General features: G+C 45.1%; 1 protein-coding gene across 1 annotated transcript in view; it reads right to left on the minus strand.

The window, feature by feature from the left end:
* The window catches only part of PLCZ1 (phospholipase C zeta 1), a 134,797-nt gene that overhangs the window by 38,933 nt on the left and 76,336 nt on the right, over nt 1–19,528 (minus strand). Inside the window, exons 8-9 of the mRNA XM_075061662.1 lie at nt 11,076–11,232; nt 8,524–8,640 (exon numbers count right to left, since the gene is read on the minus strand). Of these exons, the coding sequence (XP_074917763.1) occupies nt 8,524–8,640; nt 11,076–11,232 (274 nt within the window). The remainder of the gene's footprint in view (nt 1–8,523; nt 8,641–11,075; nt 11,233–19,528) is intronic.

The raw sequence follows: 19,528 nt of genomic DNA on the forward strand, positions 1-19,528 counted from the left end.
TACAGGATGTGAGTCACAGCATCAGAGCATTTAAGGCACCCAGGATTACAGGGCAAGCAGCGACATAACCCCTTACTGGTTTAGATTGAAACCCAGAACATACATCCTCAACCCCAAAATCTGAAATAGAGACCAAACTAACCTGAAAGGAATGATTACTGAGTTGAGTTTGCTCTGATGAATCAATCATTAGATAAGGAAAGAGATGAATGTATTCTCTGAAATATTCAGTTACTAGTACTAAGCATAAACGCCCAAAGAATCGTAGAGAGAGAAAAAGGGGGCATGTGTAGTCAGAGCAGTTGTTTCCCATACAAATGTTCAGAACTTTATGTAGGGAGGTCTAATAAAAATGAATAGAACATGAATGCTTCAGACTGAGAGCTCGGAACAAGTCTTCACTGAAAAAAAGAAGGGATACAAGGATTACTGATGCCAATGTCAAAAGAGGTTAAACTGAAGCCATTGTGAGGGCTGGCATCAGAAGAAGTAAAAGAGGTGTGATTTGTTTCATAAGAGTTCTACAGGTTTATTGAGATCTTTGCTGTCTTCTTCAGAGTCAGACTGAGCGACATCCATCTTTTATATTAGTCAAACATGGTGAAGCAAGAAGAAAGACTACAGTTTGTTTACACTGACCATGCGCAGGCACGGCTGCCTGCAGCTCCCAGTGGCTGTAGTTCATTGTTCCTGGTGCAGGCCTCAGGGATGTGCTGGCTGCCACTTCCCGCAGCTCCCATTGGCCAGGAACGGTGGACTGTGGCCACTGGGAGCTACAGTCGGACATGCCTGTGGATGGTCAATGTAAACAAATTATCTCCCAATCTGCCAGCTGATTACCCTGACGAGTCGTGTGCAGCCCACGGGCCACAGGTTGCCCACCACTGACTTAGAGAGAGAGATTAATGAGTCTGCTCTATAGCCTTAGCTAAGGGCCATATGCAGGGCTGTCCTTAAGCATATGCAGCACACAAGGCTGCACAGGGCACCTGAAAATTTGGGGCCTCCCGGGGTCTTAGTGTCCACTCTTCCTATCCCTGTTCTGACCCTTCCTGCATACTTCCACCACAGCTGGCTGCTGCAGCCTGGTGAGTCTTCCTCAGGAGGGAATCTAGTACTTAAAATGAACAAGCTTTCCAGCCTGCCAAACCTATTAGCACAACACTGAAACTGTTAAAGAGCCATTCAAGTGGTAATGAAGCCATTTAACAGGTATTTGCCAACCCCCAGGTATATACTGTCAGTTTCTGAATTTACTGACAAAAACAGTTGTGCATTACCGTAATATTTACTCAGAACATGTTATTCTACAGGACCTTAGTTTCAAATTTGCTTTAAAAATATTTCATTAGTATGTTGCTGAAGATTATAAAATCATATCTCTAAAAATATCCATGTATAGATTTTTAGATGCACAGTCTGAGTATTCATCTTTAGCCTTAAATGCTTGGATATTCAGACATATAGTTTTAAAATAAATCCTTCAAAAGACCACCCTTATCTAAAATACAAATGTGGGCCCGGGCTGCCGTTGGGCATAGGGGCACCAGTTTAATAATGCTGCACAAGGCCCCATTAAATTCTAAGGATGGCCCTGGCTATATGGCTTTTAATTCATGCAGTAGAGGCTCATGCACTAAGATCCAGAGGTCCCAGGTTCAATCTCACCCATCGATGACCGGGGTCTGTCAGTGTTATAACTGCACTAGGGTTTCCACCTTTTTAATGGCTGGTAACCGGATCCCCGAGGTCCCACCCGTGTTGCTCACTGGATCATCTCCATGCCCTACTTTCCATTCCAGCTGGACTCCCTCTGCTCTGGGGCTGGGATGAGTGCTGCTGCAGCCTGACAAGGAATCTGCCTGCAGATAGACAGCAGCCCTGGATGAGCAGGAGCTGACACAGGTTAATGATCCTGAACTTCCCTGTGCCCCACGGTAACCAGACTTTTTTGAACTTCCCTGTGCCCCACGGGAACCGGACTTTTGGTATCCGGTCAGTACATCTGACCGGACACTAACAGTTCCTCTTTTCGACCTGACTTTCCAGTCAAAAAAAGGGCACCTGGCAGCCCTACACTGCACTTGAAGAGGAAGTTCTGTCAAAGGCCTCTTGTACATAGGAGTTCCCAGGATGAAACTCAGGCCATAGTGCTGGTAAAACCAAGGAAGAAAAAGGGATAGTTGGGGAAAATCTACTGAATGGAGCTTTGATAATTGAGTCTTGGAATTCAGTCATGTTTGGTGAAATCAACCTAATTAAATCAGTATCTGGTCTTAAAGGCTTGGAACCCACATATACAAAAACAACCAACCTGTTCCCATATTTACTGCACTTAACAATGCTTCTTCAAAGGCAGATTCAAGTGATAGGACAAAGAGGACTAAGCCTCTTCTTCCTTTTATTTTTAATACTTCTATCAAGGAGCCTTTGATTTTGTATACAGACCCCACACTGGGACAGAAAGAGTTAAAGGACAATACTGTGCCCAGCTAGCCCCACTCCTCCAACACTGCAGAGCATGCTCCAACTGGAGACAGGGTTGAAAAAGGAGCAACCCAGCTCACAAGGCTGAGAGTCGCACAGACCTACCCTGCAGGCGGCTGCCAAAAGGGGCTAGAGACACCTCCCTGAAATACCAGGACTGTATGCTGAGCCCAGTTGGTGCGGGCAGTTTGCTTTCCTTTTTATTTTTTCTTATCTGGGATCAGAAACAGAGGGAGCATTGCTAGGAAGCGACCCAGGGAAGGTAACTCAGAGGGTTCACCTCCAACCCTGGGGTCAATGCTGCTGATTCTCCCTGGGCCCTGAGTCAGAGCCCAGTGGAGTAGCCAGGCCTGGGCTCCCCTGTCACTACCCCGCAACTGACTGAGTGCTATCCAAGGGACCCTGCTATAGAGCCCAAAGCCTCCATATATAAGGTAACAGCCTTTGGGATCCAAGCCTTTAGAGGAATGACCCAGAAATAAAAATCTCCAGAACAAAGAGTCTAGTTCAGGGGTCGGCAACCTTTCAGAAGTGATGTGCCGAGTCTTCATTTATTCACTCTAATTTAAGGTTTTGAGTGCTGGTAATACAGTTTCATATTTTTAGAAGGTCTCTCTCTATAAGTCTATATATTATATAACTAAACTAGTGTTGCATTGTAAAATAAACAAGCTTTTCAAAATGTGTAAGGAGCTTCATTTAAAATTAAATTAAAAGGTTGATCTTACACCACCACCCCGCTCAGCCCACTGCTGGTCTGGGGTTCTGTTCACCTAGGCCGGCAGTGGGCTGAGCAGGGCCTGCAGCTGGGACCCCAGCTGGCAAGGGTCCAGCAGCCAGAACCCCAGACCAGCAGCGAGCTGTGCGGGGCCGGCTTCTGGGACCCCAGACCGGCTGTGGGCTGAGTGATTCAGCCCACTGCCGCTCAGGGGTTCCATCCACCAGCTCCTGCCAGACAGGATCCTGATTGCTGGATCCACTCAGCTCGCTGCCAGTCTGGGGTCCCGGCCCTGCCCACATACACTGGGTACCTGCCTTCTCCCTGGTTCTGGCCCATTCTCTTCCTCTCTCTGCACTGAGCTGAGGGTGGGAGCACACTGAGCACAGGGCTGGGGATGAAGAGTCTGGCCAGGAGATAGCATGAGGGAGTGGGCTCACGGTTGGGGCAGGAGGTTTGGGTGTGGGGCACTTACCTGGGCAGCTCCCATATGATGCGAGGGGTGCAGGTGGGAATGTGGGGGGCAGTGCAGGAGCTCCCATTTGGTGCTCAGGGTGAGGGTGGGGATGTGGATGTGGGGGGTGCATTGGTTGTGAGGGATGTGGGGTTGCAAGTGTCGCAGAGGGGGGACTGGGTATAGTTGTTGGGTGCCGAGTCAGAGCTCGGGTCGTGGGGGGGGAAGAAAATCAAGCAGAGGTCTGGGTGTGTATGAGGAGTACAGGCCAAGGGCCAAGGGCAGTGGCTTGGGTTGTGGGGGGGTGGGAGTGCGGGTCAGGCAGAGCTGGGTGACTGCCCCTCAGAACCTCCAACCCCATCTCTCCTTGTCCTGTGACTACCCCCTCCTGGGATCCCTGCCCCTAACTCCCCAGGACCCCATTTCCTATCTAAGCCTCCCTGCTCCTTGTCCCTGACTGCCCCCTAGGACCCTACCCTACCGTTCGCCTGACTGCCCCCCTTATCCACACCCCACCCCAGCAGACCCCTGGGACTCCATGCCCCATCCAACCACTCCCCACCCCTGACAGGACCCCAGAACTCCAGGACCCATACATCCTCTCCCTGCTGCCGCAACCCTCTCCACACCCTGCCACTTGACCGCCCCCCACCCGAACTTCCGACTCATCCAACCCCCCGGTCCTTGCCCCTGACCCACTCCCTCGAGAGACCCCACCCTGAATGCCCCCCAGGACCTCCTCTGCTACCTGGTCCCTGTGCCCTGACCTCTATCCCACACCCTGTCCCCTAACAGAGCCCACTACTCCCATGGCCTCATCTGCCCACCCGCTCCCTGACTTCCCTCTCGGAGACCCCTGCGAGCGCCACACACCGGCTCTCACCCCCCATCAACCACCCTGCTCCCTGCTCCCTGACTTGCCCCTCCTTATCCACCCCCCCAACTACTTACCTTGAGGTTCCAAGCAGAGCCAGATACACTACCCATGGAGCGCACAGCACATCCCTCAAGCACTCGCGCCGCAGCAGCAGGGCTCTAGGTGAGCAGGATAGTGTCTTTCCCTTCCGCGGAGCCAAACGCTGCCCCGCGGGAGCAAGCAGCCCCGGATCCCAGAGCTCTGCACGCATGGTGGCAGGGCTCCAGGGGAGGGGAGAAGGTGGGAGAGAGGCCGGCGACTTGCTGTGCTCACCCGAGTGCTCCAGCTCGGGACTGCGGACCCCACAGCTTGCCGTGCTGGGCAGGATTTTTAATGGCACGCGGAGTCCCATCAGGCAGCCGCGTGCCATTAAAAATTGGCTCGCGTGCGCCATAGGTTGCCGACCCCTGGTCTAGTTAGAAAGGTTGAAAGATTTTAGAGCTGAGTGAGGTTCAGATCCAACACATGGCTCTATCCCACAGAAAGTGCTGATTGAGATATAATTGTCTTCTCAATGAAAAGCAAATTAAATCAATGAATGCCAGGTATGATGAACCTGAGAGATGAACCCAGTGCAAAACTGAGCACCTTTTTGCCAAATGCCCTTCAACCAGCTATTTAAGAAATAAACTAGCTGGTCTGTAATGGTAATGAATATTCAGATTATACAAAAAGTGTATCAATCAGTTACAGTCTCGGGTATATCAACCCTCAACAGAGTGGCAAGAATCCAATGAGCACCAACCACTGAGATGGAACCTGACCAAACAACCATGAGATGGGACTGGTAACACCGCCAATGCACCTTCAGCAGCAATTCATCTGAGGACAAAATCAATATCATAAACAGGCCTATATGATGGCATGGACCAAAACCAAGTAGACTAACGTTAAATATAGACGTATGTGTCAATTGTTACATTTACTATTACCATCAAATCTAACTAAAATAACGTATATAAAACATAAACAAACAGCCAAGACAGCAATGGGGAAGAGTGGCAAATGTTTCCAAGCCTCACAATCTGTGGCAACAAAAATGGTACTAAGAGATTTTTGGGGTTGTGAGTCCTTTTATTGCCAACCAGGCAGAGCTGCATGTAGGAATATAAGCAATTCCAACAGCCAGTACTTTCTAGATCACTCCAAGCTTTTGGAATTAATAGTATGCATGTCTCAAGAGGGGCACACTGCAGAACCAAAAATTTAAGCTTGAGACATTCCTGTCTTGGTTGCATTCAGGGACCCAGCACCAGGAATAGGGATCTATCACAACTTAAGCTTTGTTCATAATGCTCCTGTTTAAGTTCTGTATTTATAATACACTGAGAAAGTAAGTGGGGAAAATACAAACTATTAGAAGTTTAAAAGATAAATTAAAAATTGGTTCTGAGAAGGTGACTGCCTCTTTAAATTGTGTGCACTTTGAAAATTGAGTTTAGAGACAGCAAAAGGAACTCAGCACATAGGAAAAGCAAGCAGTGCAGAGTTAGAATAAGAAAAAATATCTGTGAAAAGGCTTACTCAATTTCCCACTTTTATAAAATGTTGAAGAAAATAACAGTGATTTAGAAAATAATTTTATTACTGCGTGTTTTTTTAAACACACAGAAAAGAGAAAAAATAGAGAAATTAGAGTTAACAAAACCATGAAAAAAAGGGAAAAATTTTAACAACTGAAAGTCCCTTCAAAGCATAGTAAGGGGAAAAGTCATGTTTACCTGTAACTATTTCAAATTAGAAACTAATTTGAGTGGAGGAGAAAATGTTAAAATTATCAAAATGTTCATGTTGAGGACAAAAACAACTTTATTCTGAAAATAAGCAAGTTAGACATAGATGAGAAGATCCTCAACCTCACTCCACAAAACAGTTTGCACTACAAAACAGTTGGAAATACACCTGATGGCCCAGATCCACAAAGTTACTTAGGCATCACAACAGAGTGTCACAATGCCTAATTTTTATGCACCTAGAAAATCAGTGAAACAACAGTGTGATGCACAAATCCTGCATTAAGTGCCTAAGCTCCCTATCCAATGACTGGAGAGGGATACAGGCATCTTAGAATGTGATCCAGCACATTAGGTGGGAAGCTGACTATGCTAGCCAATGGCAGATGCCAACAAGAGGGGTGTGGCCCAAAGGCCTGCCATCTAAGGAGTTAAATGCTTAAGCCTGGGCACTGGGGAGTCACCTGCCTTTCTTTGTGATCCACAGCCAGAACCCATCTCCTGAAGTCAGGCAGTTTAGGTGAAAAAGCCAGTTCTTGCAAGAATGAATTAGGCACCTGCCTAACTCCATACAAAACAGCAGGAGGAAGAGGAGGTTCCCCCCTTTTAATTTCTAGGCTAGTGCATTCGTCTGGGATATGGGAGACCTGGGTTCATTTCTCCCCACTGCCTGAGGGGGACAGAGTTTTGGGATATTGTGACTGGGGCTCCCTCAGTCAGTTCTGTTGAAGCTGTTCTACTTTGTATAAATCAGTGTTTCCCAGTCGGTGTGCTGTCAGGCCTGAATAGGTTAGCTTCAGAATTTTTTGGAAAAGTACATGTGAGAACAAGGGGAGAAAGCTGTCTTTTAATTGGCCATCTGCCTCACTACCCCACCTCCTCCAGGGGTGGAGCAACCAATCAGAGCTCAATCTCTCTCTCCTCCCCCTCCCCCCCCAGCAACAGCTCTGCTCCTCCCCTTCCCTCCTTCAGCCGCCAGCTGGGGGGTGAGGCGGAAGGAGTCCCTGGAGCTCAAGGTGTGCGGTGGCAGAGAAAAGGTTGGGAACCTAATGAATGATTCTTTAACCTGGTGGTTAGGGCACCCACCATGAGGTAGGAAATCCTGGGTACGGACCTCTTGCTCTGGTGACTACTTCATTATTTATTTAGCTATCTCTTCCAGGGCCTGGGTTAAAGGCCATTCTCAGGAGAAGGCAGGAATGGCTGAAGTACATCTGCATTCCAGCAATTCTCGGCTGCCCTTGAGGAGTTTGGCAGCAGAGTGTAATTAGAACAGTTTTGAGACTCTTATCAGTTACGCTGAGAATAAGGACAGACCTCAGCAAGTCTCAAGATTAGGAAGTTGGCAAAATGGCTAACTTTACCTTTCCACTTTTCTCCTCTCTCAGCTGCACCAAACATAGTTTGGTCACAGCGGACAAACTGACACGGAAGTTGTGAGGTTTAATGAACATAAAATGTGTAGTGATATAATTCATTCTATTTTTTTAATTAATATTGAAAATTATCCTGGTTATGAGTACTGTGTTTATTGTACAGTACACTCACTCTTTTTCAAGGGCTAAGGTAACATAGTTAACATAATATTAGCCCCAGAATGCAGGGAGTAAATCTTAGAGTAATAACTAAGCTATATCCCAAATTTAAAATAATAAAGACACTTGACCAGAAAGGAGGTATAGCATTTAAAGTTTTCTAATTAACTTCTAAATTCTGTTTATATCCAAGTTTTTGCTGCAGTTTTGTATAGGATTTATTTATTTGTAAGTGATTCTTTAACTTTAGGAACTGGGGCAGAGAGTACTATAAACATTGAATTTCTGGTCTGATGAGAGGAGGAGTACAGACTGTATTGTTTTTAGTATCCACTAACAGTCATAAAAAATGGCATAGCAGTCTAAAAGGTAAGTTAAAGATCTATTGCTATATTACAACTGCAATAATTATGGGATGTTTGGAGTGAGGTAATAGCCAGTAGTCAGACCAATATATGTCCTAAGTCCTTAATAATGGGAGATGAGGCCACCATTGTATATTGACTTTAACATAATAGTGAGAGCAGGAAAACTCGTGTAGTAATACTTAGGATTATGGAGAAAATATCTACCTAAATATTATGTGAAATGCAATAATTTAGCAAACAGTTTTCAAAAGCTTATATCTAAAGAGTCTGTGCGGGACACTAAAATAGCACACACTGGATGATAGCACCTACCCATCTGGCATCCTACATTCCAGAATTCTTGAGGATTATAATTAGAAGAGGTCGCTCTAGTCCCTTTGGGATAAATTCTTGTAATAAATCTGGCAGTATGCAAAACAAATTCATTAGCTGAAAAGAGAATAAAAAAATTTAAGATAGGCATTACTAAAAAATACATATAAACAGATCTTGTTTCAAATAAATAATCAGATTATGTGATTTTTAGTCCTGCCTATATAATGTTACCTAAGTATGTGCGCAACTTTTTTTAAAAAAAGATTAAATTCCAAAAGTTAATATCCATATAATTTGGTAATAATTAGTAACAATTACTAAGGATGCAGTAACCTAGCTGTTTTCTTCTGGAAAATATTTCACTATTTTTGTTGGTGGTGGTTTGGGTTTAGGGAATGGGGAGGACTGGAAATAAGAAATGTGCTATAAAACCATTTATTACTACAAGTGCTCAGTAGGTAAATTCTAGCCCTGGCTGGTACTAGCTAAAAGTTGTTCCCTCTTGATTGCTGTCTCGTGACCTACATACAATGAATTACTAATTTGGCCCAGTGAAGAGGTTTCTATATCACAGAACCCACAACATTTAATTGATAACCTTGTTCTGTCTTTGGACAGAGGCCTGCTATTCAATGGGCATGGAAATTAACCTTCTCACTTCTAGAAGTGTTCACTTCATGAACAGGTCTGAAGCACACTAGCAGGGAGGAGGTAGTTTTACTGTTACCAGTACTATTCCTGTGTTGTAATTAATCAGAGAACTTCAAGTCTTCAGCATGATGAAGCTGACAGCTTACGTGCATAAGCTGGGTTGCATAAGGGCAGCTTGGCACCACTTTTCCAGTGGTATATAATTGCAACAATTGGTATATATAAATATAAATATATAACCACTGTTATATAATTGCAACAAATCTTGTACAAAATGTGGCATGTAAGATGCCTATGGAAAGGTTATGATATGCTGAATATGATTATGCTATTTGTGTGCGTGTATCATTTTTGTATTTGAAGTTATGAGTATTGGCTCTATATCTGTATTTCAAATGTTTGCTCCTAGGGTAATGGTAGTTAGCCAGCACATCTTGGAGGGACTATTCAAATTGAGTGGCCCATCAAAAGAACATTTAACTGACAATAGACCATGGGAGATGCCCATCTACATTTAATGGAATTTCCTGCTATGACTAACCGGAATCAGGCATCACATGTGCCTTCCCCATGTGACTCCAAACACCATCTTGCTACCTGTAATTTTCCAGAGAGCTTTGTTTGGAACAATGGATTCTCTCCACGTGGCAGAAGCTATAAAAGACCCTAGAAACACCTCCAATTTGCCTCTTTCCTGCTCAGACCTCTGGACTTATACTAATGGGAGCATTCTAACCAAGGGACTGAAGTCCTTCCAATGATTTGGAAGCAACCAGAGACTTATCAAATCAGCAGTTTACTCCATCACTGCTACAAGCCTGAACCAAGAACTTTGCAATTACTGTATGGATTTGATTCCTTTAACCAATTTTAACTCTCATCTTTCTTTCTTTCTTTTTATAAATAAACCTTTAAATTTTAGATATTAAAGGATTGGCATCAGTGTGATTTTTGGGTAATATCTGAGTTATATATTGACCTGGGTGTGTGGCTGGTCCTTTGGGATCAGAAGAACCTTTTGTTTGATGAGACCCGTTTTAAAGAACCACTTATCTTTAAATCCAGTGTTTTTGGTGGTGATACAAGGACTGGAATGCCTAAGGAAACTGCTTTTCTGACTTCTTATTAGCCAGTGTGGTGAAACAAAAGTTTACTTTTGTTGCTTGTTTGGTATATCTTATGGAAGAATAACCATCAATTTTCAGTGTGTCTGCTCTTTTTCTCAGCAGTTTGTCCTGAATTTGCTATTCTCAATTGTGACCCATAAAGGCATGGTTACATCTGCCACTGAAGGAACTGCACTGTGCCCCCGCATAGAACTGCCAGGGAAGCTTCTATGCCAAACTTCTTCTTTGTGAATAGTGATATCGAACTGTCCTAACATTCCCACAGGTCTGTTGGCAGCTGGCGCAAGTGAAAGCAGCCTGAGGCTGCCCTAAATGGTGCTCGGGGACCAGAGTGGGGCAGACCAGGCCAGAATAGTAATTCTACATAATTCAGCTTGGCTCTGAGGGCAAACTACATGCTTTGGGGGTTATTCTTCCTTCAATCTGCACATACAGTTGTCATTAAGGCAAATGGGAGTGCATATGCACGTCAAAGGGAGAATAAAGCTCATTATATGGTAAACATGTGTTCCATATATGTTCAAGTACAGACTGTAAGATTACTCAGAACTATATGGTACAAACACACCCATAATTCTTTGCAACAAAACATAATAAATTCATATGGTTCCTTTACTATGCAATTGCCAGAATATTTCTAAAACTGCATTATAAAACAAACCAATAAATTGGAGACTATATGTTTCATAATGTTTATTGACTGTTCTGACAGCTAAGCAATGAACTATGGCAACATTATAACTTTTATCTGATTAAACCAAAAGAAATTACCTGTCTGTTTGGCAAGTTTTCGTGCTTTAACCTCTCCAATTGAATTCATTTCATAGAACTTCTGATTAGCTCTTGAATGCTCAAAACTTTTAAACTTTTCAGCTTTGGTATAAATCACAAGTTCTGAGAGCTCCATGGCCAGTTTTACCTTCTTAATCTATAAATATAACATGAGATAATTGAAGAATATACATTTTAATATTTTCATGTATTTAATTACTGTTACTGCCAATCCAGAAAATAACTTTCAATTATTCCTACATGAAGATGCTAAAATGAGAGAAGCCACATGAATCTCTAGATGCTCTAGGCCAGAGCAGGCAGTGCGTTATATTGTATTTAGTAAATACAAAATACCAGCTACATACAAATAATGTATATAAATGTACAGAACTATGAAAAACAACATTAGTTTACTTACCAAGCACAGAAACAGAGAAATAATAATCCTTTCCCATGTGGCTCTATGTAGGTGAAACTGCATCTGCCTATCTATAATTTAATGTTCATCCAGCATCCCTCACTGTGGTATCTGAGAACCTTACGAATTTTAAAAAAGGAAACTGGAAGTTCACTGATCATGAGCCTACCCTTCCTTCCCCAAGTTCTATCCAATGGTGTCAGTTATTAACTTTTGTGGAGGTTAACATTTTTATTATTGTGAGAAACTACGGTGAATTGATGGGTCTGGGATTGCCAACCCCAAATGTTCAAAAATCATGAGTCAGGCCCCCAGAAACCATGATATTGGCTTTAAAATCATGAACTTTTAAAAATAAAATATTTGGAGTTCTTTTTATTTGCCTTCTGGCTTTTGCACTTTTTCAGTTCAAATATTCCAGCATTTCTCTGCAACCAAGAGGATTAGCAACTTAGCTTTCTTTTTTAAAAATGATAGCTGAGATTGTGATGTATTCACATATCTCCTTGTTTTAAGAAAAAAGCAACTATGGTAAGACTCGTGAAAAAAATAACAAAAGCTGGATCTTATATATTGTGACTTCTGAGGTCATTCTGATCTTAAAAAAGAAAGGAATTATATAAGAACAGCCGTACCGGGTCAGACCAAAGGTCCATCTACCCCAGTATCTGTCTACCAACAGTGGTCAATGCCAGGTGCCCCAGAAGGAGTGAACCTAACAGGCAATGATCAAGTGATCTCTCTCCTGCCATCCATCTCCATCCTCTGTCGAACAGAGGGTAGGGACACCATTCCTTACCCTTCAAGGCTAATAGCCATTTATGGACTTAACCACCATGAATTTATCCAGTTCTTTTTTAAACGCTGTTATAGTTCTAGTCTTCACAACCTCCTCAGGTAAGGAGTTCCACAAGTTGACTGTGCGCTGTGTGAAGAACTTCCTTTTATTTGTTTTAAACCTGCTGCCTATTATTCAGTTGCGTGACACCCTGTCCTTGTATTGATAGAATAAGTAAATAACTTTTCCTTAATCCACTTTCTCCACATCACCCATGGATCTTATATACCTCTATATATCCCCCTTAGTCTCTCTTTTCCAAACTGAAGATGTCCTGCTCTTTAATCTTCCCTTATATGGGACCCTCTCCAAACCTAATCATTTTAGTTGCCCCTTTTTTTCCTGAAATAAACCTTTTTTTTTTCCTAGTGCCTGTATAATTTTTTTGAAGGTAAGGAGGACCACATCTGTACACAGTATTCGAGATGTTTGGGCGTACGCATGGATTTTATAAGGGCAATAATTATATTCTGCATTTATTTCTCTATCACCTTTTTAATATTCTAACATCCTGTTTGCTTTTTTTTGACCGACCGTCTGCACACTGCATGGACATCTTCAGAGAACTGTTCAACGATGACGCCAAGATCTTTTCCTGACTCGTAGCTAATAGCCCCATCATAATTGAATGTGTAGTGTGGGTTATTTCCAATGTGCAATTACTTACCATTTATCCACATTAAATTTCATTTGCATTTTGTTGCCCCAATCATTTAGTTTTGTGAGATCTTTTTGATAGTTCTTCACTGTCTGCTTTGGTCTAACTTTGAGCAGTTATACATCATCTGCAAACTTTGCCACCATCACTGATACCTACCTTTCGCCAGATCATTTATGAATAAAAGTAATAGGATTGGTCTATGTAACTGACCCTTGGGAACACCACGAAGTCACCCCTCTCATTCCCTGAGAATTAACATTAATTCCTCCCTTTGTTACCTGTCTTTTTAACCAGTTCCAATCCATGAAAGGACCTTCCCTTTTATCCCATTACATAACAGCTTGGTGGAGGACCGTGTCAAAGGCTTTCCTGGGAAAATCTCAAGTAAATACTATGTCCACCGGATCCCCCTTGTCCATGATGTTTTGTTGACCCCTTAAAGAACCTAATAGATTAGTAAGACATGATTTCCCTTTATAGAAACCATATTGATTATTGCTCAACAGTTTATGTTTTTCTCTGTGTCTGACATTTTATTCTTAACTATTGTTTCGACTAATTGCCGGTAACTAATTGTTAGACTTAACAGGTCTGTAAATTTCCGGAATCACCTCTAAAGAAGCCCTTTTTAAAATATGGGTTACATTAGCTAACTTCCAGTCATTGGGTAAGAAAGCCTGAATTAAAGGACAAGGTTAACAAATCTAGTTTAATAGTTCCGCAACTTCACATTTGAGTTCTTTCAGAACCTGGGTGAATTCCATCTGTCCGGTGACTTTGTTAATGTGAGTTTATCAAGTATCCAAAACCTCCTTTATGTGACACTTTAATCTGTTGCAGTTCTCCAGATTTGTCAACCTACAAAAAGCCAGCTCAAGGTTTGGGAATCTCCCTATACATCCTCAGCCTGAAGACTGAAGCAAAGAACCATTTAGTTTCTCCACAATGACTTTATCATCTTAAGTGGTCTTTTTGTATCTTGATCATCAAGGGCCTCACTGGGTTGTTTAGCAGGCCTTCCTGCTTCTGATTAATAAAGGTCCTATTGTCACCAATCTTAAGCCCTTCTCTGGTTTCCAGCTAATTGCTCCTCAGTAATTCTGAAGCATAGCATGGTTGGTCAACAGAGAGAAGGAAGTTCTTCAGGCAGTACAGATCCAACCCATTAAGACCTTTCAGAGTAGGAATAATCACCTTGTATGGATTCCAGTATTCAAATGGGGAGTCAACATAGAATGATGACAATGTGTGCTTGGCAATTTCTTAGAGGCAGTGCTCTTGTTTTCTGAAACCAGTTAGAGATTTTCCTGAATCGTTGTAAACTAATGTCAGACTGTAGTGGGGCGGAGTGCCCCACTCCCTGGAGAGTGGGCTGGGCAGGCCAGGAGCCTGCGCAGCCCAGGAGCCAATCAAGAGAAGGGTTAATAGTGAGCCAGTCAGGGCCCAGATTGTAGAAAAGCCACAGGGCCAGGCTCAGAGGTATAAAGGCTTGCCCAGAGCAGAGCTCAGTCTGTCCCAGGCCTTGAAGGGAGAAGTCAGTCTCTAGGGGGGAGACTAGCATCCGCGGACAGCGCAGTGCTGGGCAGGCTAGGGGAGGCAGAAAGCTTCAGCCCCTAGCCGCCAGGCTGCAGGCCCTTGACAGAAGGGCCTAACGGGTGCAAGGGGGCCATAAGGGGAAAAGCGGCCCAGGAAACAGATGGAGGAGGAAAGGAAGGAGGACAGCAAAAAGCTAACGCCAGAGGGTCCCTGGGCTGGTACCTAGAGTAAGAGGGCGGGCCTGGGTCCCACCCCCCCCTTCCTCCGCAGTAACAATCCCGTCACTGGCCATTACGGACCAGGCAGATCCCTGCCGAGAGGGATAGACTTTGAGGGCGGGTGGTTGCAATGAAGGCTGGACTGGAGGACTGCTGACGATCGATCCCCGGACGGGGAATGCAGAATGGAACTGGAGGGGCACTGCCGGAGGGCAGTGTCCTCGAAGAGGACGCTGCCGAGCAGGGAGCAACGCGGGTCTAGAGACGCCAACAGAGGGCAGAATAACGGACGGGACACCACCAGGAGGGGGCGCTCCACTGGAAATGAGCTAATTCCCCAAAGTGACCAGCAGGAGGCACCAGGTGGTGAGTCCTGACCCGTTACACAGACTTATAAAACACTGCAATAATTCAGCCTGAAGGTCACAAAATCATGGATAACTATAGCCTAGTCCATATCTGTGAGTACTGGGTACAGTCTTCTGGTCAGCAAAAGTGGATGAAAGCCTTTCTTCTGGCCATCTTTATTTGGGTCTCAAATACCATCAAGAAATCCATAAAGACCCTAAGGTTACACACTGTTCAGATAATTTGATCAATAGAGGATGACAGTAATACTGCCAGCTAACTCTTTGAAATGCATCTCTTTTCTCACCAGCATTACCTCTGTCTTGCCAAGTTTCAGTATGATCCAGCTGTGCTTGATCCATGCAAATAATGTCACTTAGGTGTTAGGACACATAGTGATAGTATCATTGGCACCTGATATAAGGGAGCAATACAATTGTATGCTATGTTTCAACTGCTAGCCTATAAGACCATCCTGTCTCAATATTTCTCAGTGATTTTACACAAATGTTCAGTAAGAAGGAGAGCACAGTGCCCTTTTCAACTCCTTAAAAGAGAATTTTAGGCAGAGATACAATGGACCATCATCAATCTATGGGCTCAACCTGAGACAAAGGACAGGTGCCATCTCAGTGGGCTGCATCTTATCTCCACAAGTTCTCAAAGTTAGTTCAACAGCATCTCACCTAAACAGGGGTATTATACTCTCACCCAGTATTGCACTTCCTAATCTTCATGGACACTGGCTCTTCTCTCTTTTCAAGGGAAAAAATTAAATCTCTTGGGGGTAAAGCTATTTTGATTGGTTGATTCGTACTTTTAGTTGCAAGTCATTGCTTATTTAAATAGCGACAGGGAAAGAAGGATGGTGGAAGGAGGTTAGAGTCCTGAATGTCATTCTCAGGGTCAATTAAATCACATGCTTCCTATCAAAACAAGAATACAAACAGTCTGTTGCATGGTTCTGGGAATGTGATAGATTCCCTTGTTTGAAGGAAGGAAATGGTTACTCACCTTCTCATAACTGTTGTTCTTCGAGATGTGTTGTTCGTGTCCATTCCAATCAGGTGTGTGCTTGCGCACATGCACAGTAGCTGGAAGATTTTTCCCCTAGCATCATCCATCGGGTCGGCCTGGGATCTCCCTGCAGTTGCACCTTCATGGCACTCAATATAGAGCCCTGCCAACCCGCCAGCCCCTCAGTTCCTTCTTGCCAGCTACTCTGACAGAGGGTTAGGACAACACGTCTCGAAGAACAATAGTTATGAGTAGATGAGTAACCATTTTTTCTTCTTCGGGTGCTTGTTCATATCAATTCCAATCAGGTGACTCACAAGCCTAAATTCAGGAGGTGGGGTCGGAGTCTTCCACTGATTGGAGCACTGCTCGTCTGAAGGCTGCATCATCTCTGGCCTGCACCAGGAATGCTGTTGATGAAGCCTGCATCCTGGTAGAGTGCACAGTGATTAGAGGTGCGGGAACCCCTGCCAGGTCGAGGCCTCAAATGAAGTTAATGAGGGCCTGAAACCTCGCTTACGACAGGTATTCCCTGGCTTGGGTCAAGTCCGGTACTGCCCCTATACACGCTATCCTCTGTACAGGGGACAGATTCAATTCTGCTTCATTTAGAAGGAGATCCAGGTTGTCGAAAGTGGCTCTGATGAATCTGACCTGAGCTTCCACTTGGGTCCTGGAGCGGCCTCTGATCAACCAGTCGTCGAGGTACAGAAACACCTGTACCTGGTGCCTGGACAAGAAAACAGCAACAACTGCCATGCACTTGGTGAAGACTCAAGGTGCTGCTGACAGGCCAAATGGAAGGACTGTGAATTAGTAGTGGGTATTGTTTACCACAAACCTGAGGTACTTTCTACAGGGCTGAGTAATTGTGATATAAAAATATGTGTCCTTCAAGTTGAGGGCGGCATATCAGTCTTTTGGATTCAGCGAGGGGATGATGGAGGCCAAAGAGACCATGACGAACTTGAGTTTCTTTATGAACTTGTTGAGTTCTCACAGAACCAAGATGGGCCTGAGGTCGCCTTTGGCTTTTGGTATTAGGAAGGCATATAAAAGCCGAAGGACTTCAAAGAGTCTCTAAGGCTGTTAAGCCTTATGTCAGTCTTTTCTGAGAAGAAAGTCTCACCCTCAAAAGGCAGGTCCTGAAAGGTTTGCTGTACCTCGTAGGGGAGACCAGAAACCATGAGCCCCTTCTCATAGCCACTTGTGTGGCTATAACCCTGGTGGCCACCTCTGCCCCGTCATGCGCCGCCTGAAGGGACACCCTTGAGATGAGTCTCCCTTCCTCAATCAATGTCAAAAACTCGTCACAGGAGTCCTAGGGGAGCAGCTCCGTGAATTTGGCCATCACTGAGCAGGTGTTGTAGGAGTATCTGCTGACGATGGCCTGCTGATTGCGTATGCAGAACTGCAAGCCCCTAGTGGAGTAGATCTTTCTTCCATAAAGGTCAAGCCTTTTCACTTCCCGATTCTTCAGGCAGGGTCCCTGGAAGCCCTGACGTGCATGTTGGTTGGCAGCATCAACCACAAGAGAATCAGGTGTGGGGTGAGTGTATAAATGCTCATAACCTTTGGATGGCACAAATTAGCATCTTTCTTTGCGCTTAGCCATAGAGGGCAATGAGGCTGGGGTCTGCCACAGAGTTTTCGTGGTATCAGAGATGGTCTTTATGAGGGGAAGGGCAATATGTGCAGGTCCGGAGGGGTCGAGGATATCCACCATTGTATCTGTATCCTCCACTACCTCCTCTGCCTGAATGCCTAGTCCCTGGGCAACCCTCCGCAGCAATTGCTGCAAAACCCTGTTGTCCTCCAGGGCCGGAGCTGTCGCTGTGCCTGCCAATACCTCATCTGGCAAGGACAAAAAAGAGACCCCCATGAGAGCTGGCTGTGTCCCTTCCTCCCGCCCCCAAGAGGTCCCATGGCACCTGAGTTTCCTAACTCAGTGTTGACCCAGATGGTGTCACAGTCCTCAGTGTAGGGGCTGCATACACAAATGCAGGCACCACCAGTGCTGAAAGTGCCAGAGGTGCCAATGTCATTCTTAATATCGGAATCGCCACTGGTACTAGTGCCGCCGGTAGCTCTGGGCCTGGTGCTAGCTGTGCCAGAGGCGCCAAAATAGTAGTGCAGGATTGTAATGGGCCTATACCTGACCGTGCCGGCGGCACTGGCGGGGGAAGAAATGAGGGCGAGGACACCAACGTCACCCTGGAATGAGACCTTTGGCTGCGACCTTGGCTTTGATGAAAAACCCAAGGAGTCTAAAAGGGCCATTGCACCGGGGGCTGCCATTGGGCAGGCCACTGTGCTTGGTAAAGGTGCCGGTCCCGAGTTGATGTGGACCGTCTGCTCCAACTCCTGCGGGACTGATACAAGCCCGACTCCAACTCTGAGGTGTCTGAAACCGATGACCACAGGGGAACAATATTTCTAGGCACCGTGATTTCATGCTGAGGGCTCAGAGATCAGCATGGCTGGGTGTCCTCCAATGCTGAGGAGTGGTGCAGCAGGGTGAGAGATCAGGGGGCTATCATAGCGGGCTTTCCCCTTGAAGGAGCCCGGGGAGCTACTGGTGCTGGTGACTTATCCCGTCTGGGTGGAGAGAACAGTGCCATGAGGTGAAGCAGTTCTTGGGCCACCTCAAATGCCTCCAGTGTCGAAGTGAAGTGTGGCTCATGGCTCGGCCTCAGCCACCCCTCTACGCAGGCATGAGTTGGTGCAACCATCACAGGTGGAGAAGCACTAGTGTGGCTCGACTCAGATCTAACAGTGGCAGGCTCCTTAGGTCTAGAAGGGGGAGACTGATCCCTCTCTGACCTCTTCAACTTTTGCGACACTGGTGATTGCAAACAGTGCCTATGTGCAGCATGTGAGCTATGAGTGGAGACGGGACAGTGTTGTGAGTCCTTATCCTTACCTGGCACCAGTGCCTGTGCTGACGATGCTGGAGTGCTCCACACTGAGGAGGAGGTACTTGATGCAGGGTCGGTCAACCCAGGTTCGGACGAGGGGCGTAGTGCTTCCTCCATCAACAGAACCTTCAGGCACTGCTCGGTATCTTTTAAAGTCCAGGGCCTAAAGGTCTTACAAATAGCACAATGACCCTTTTGATGGCCCTCTCCTAAGCAGCTTAGACACAAGGTGTGAGGATCGCTTCTGGGCATACATTTGCCACAGGCTTCGCCGGCTTTGAAGCCCAGAGACCCTGGCATGCCCTGGTCAGGAGAGCATAGGAGGGGATTCCCCCACAAAAGGAAACTTATCTAACATTAACTAACTACTATCTATTAATGAACAATGGAGAACAATATAAGAAGAATGCTGAATGTGATTGTTGAGACAAGAGCACAGGAACATTCCAGCTAACTGTCACTGGTGGGAAGAAGGAACTGAGGAGATGGAGGTTTG

Source organism: Chelonoidis abingdonii, chromosome 1 (assembly GCF_003597395.2).
Source record: "Chelonoidis abingdonii isolate Lonesome George chromosome 1, CheloAbing_2.0, whole genome shotgun sequence".
Classification (NCBI taxonomy): Eukaryota; Metazoa; Chordata; order Testudines; family Testudinidae; genus Chelonoidis; species Chelonoidis abingdonii.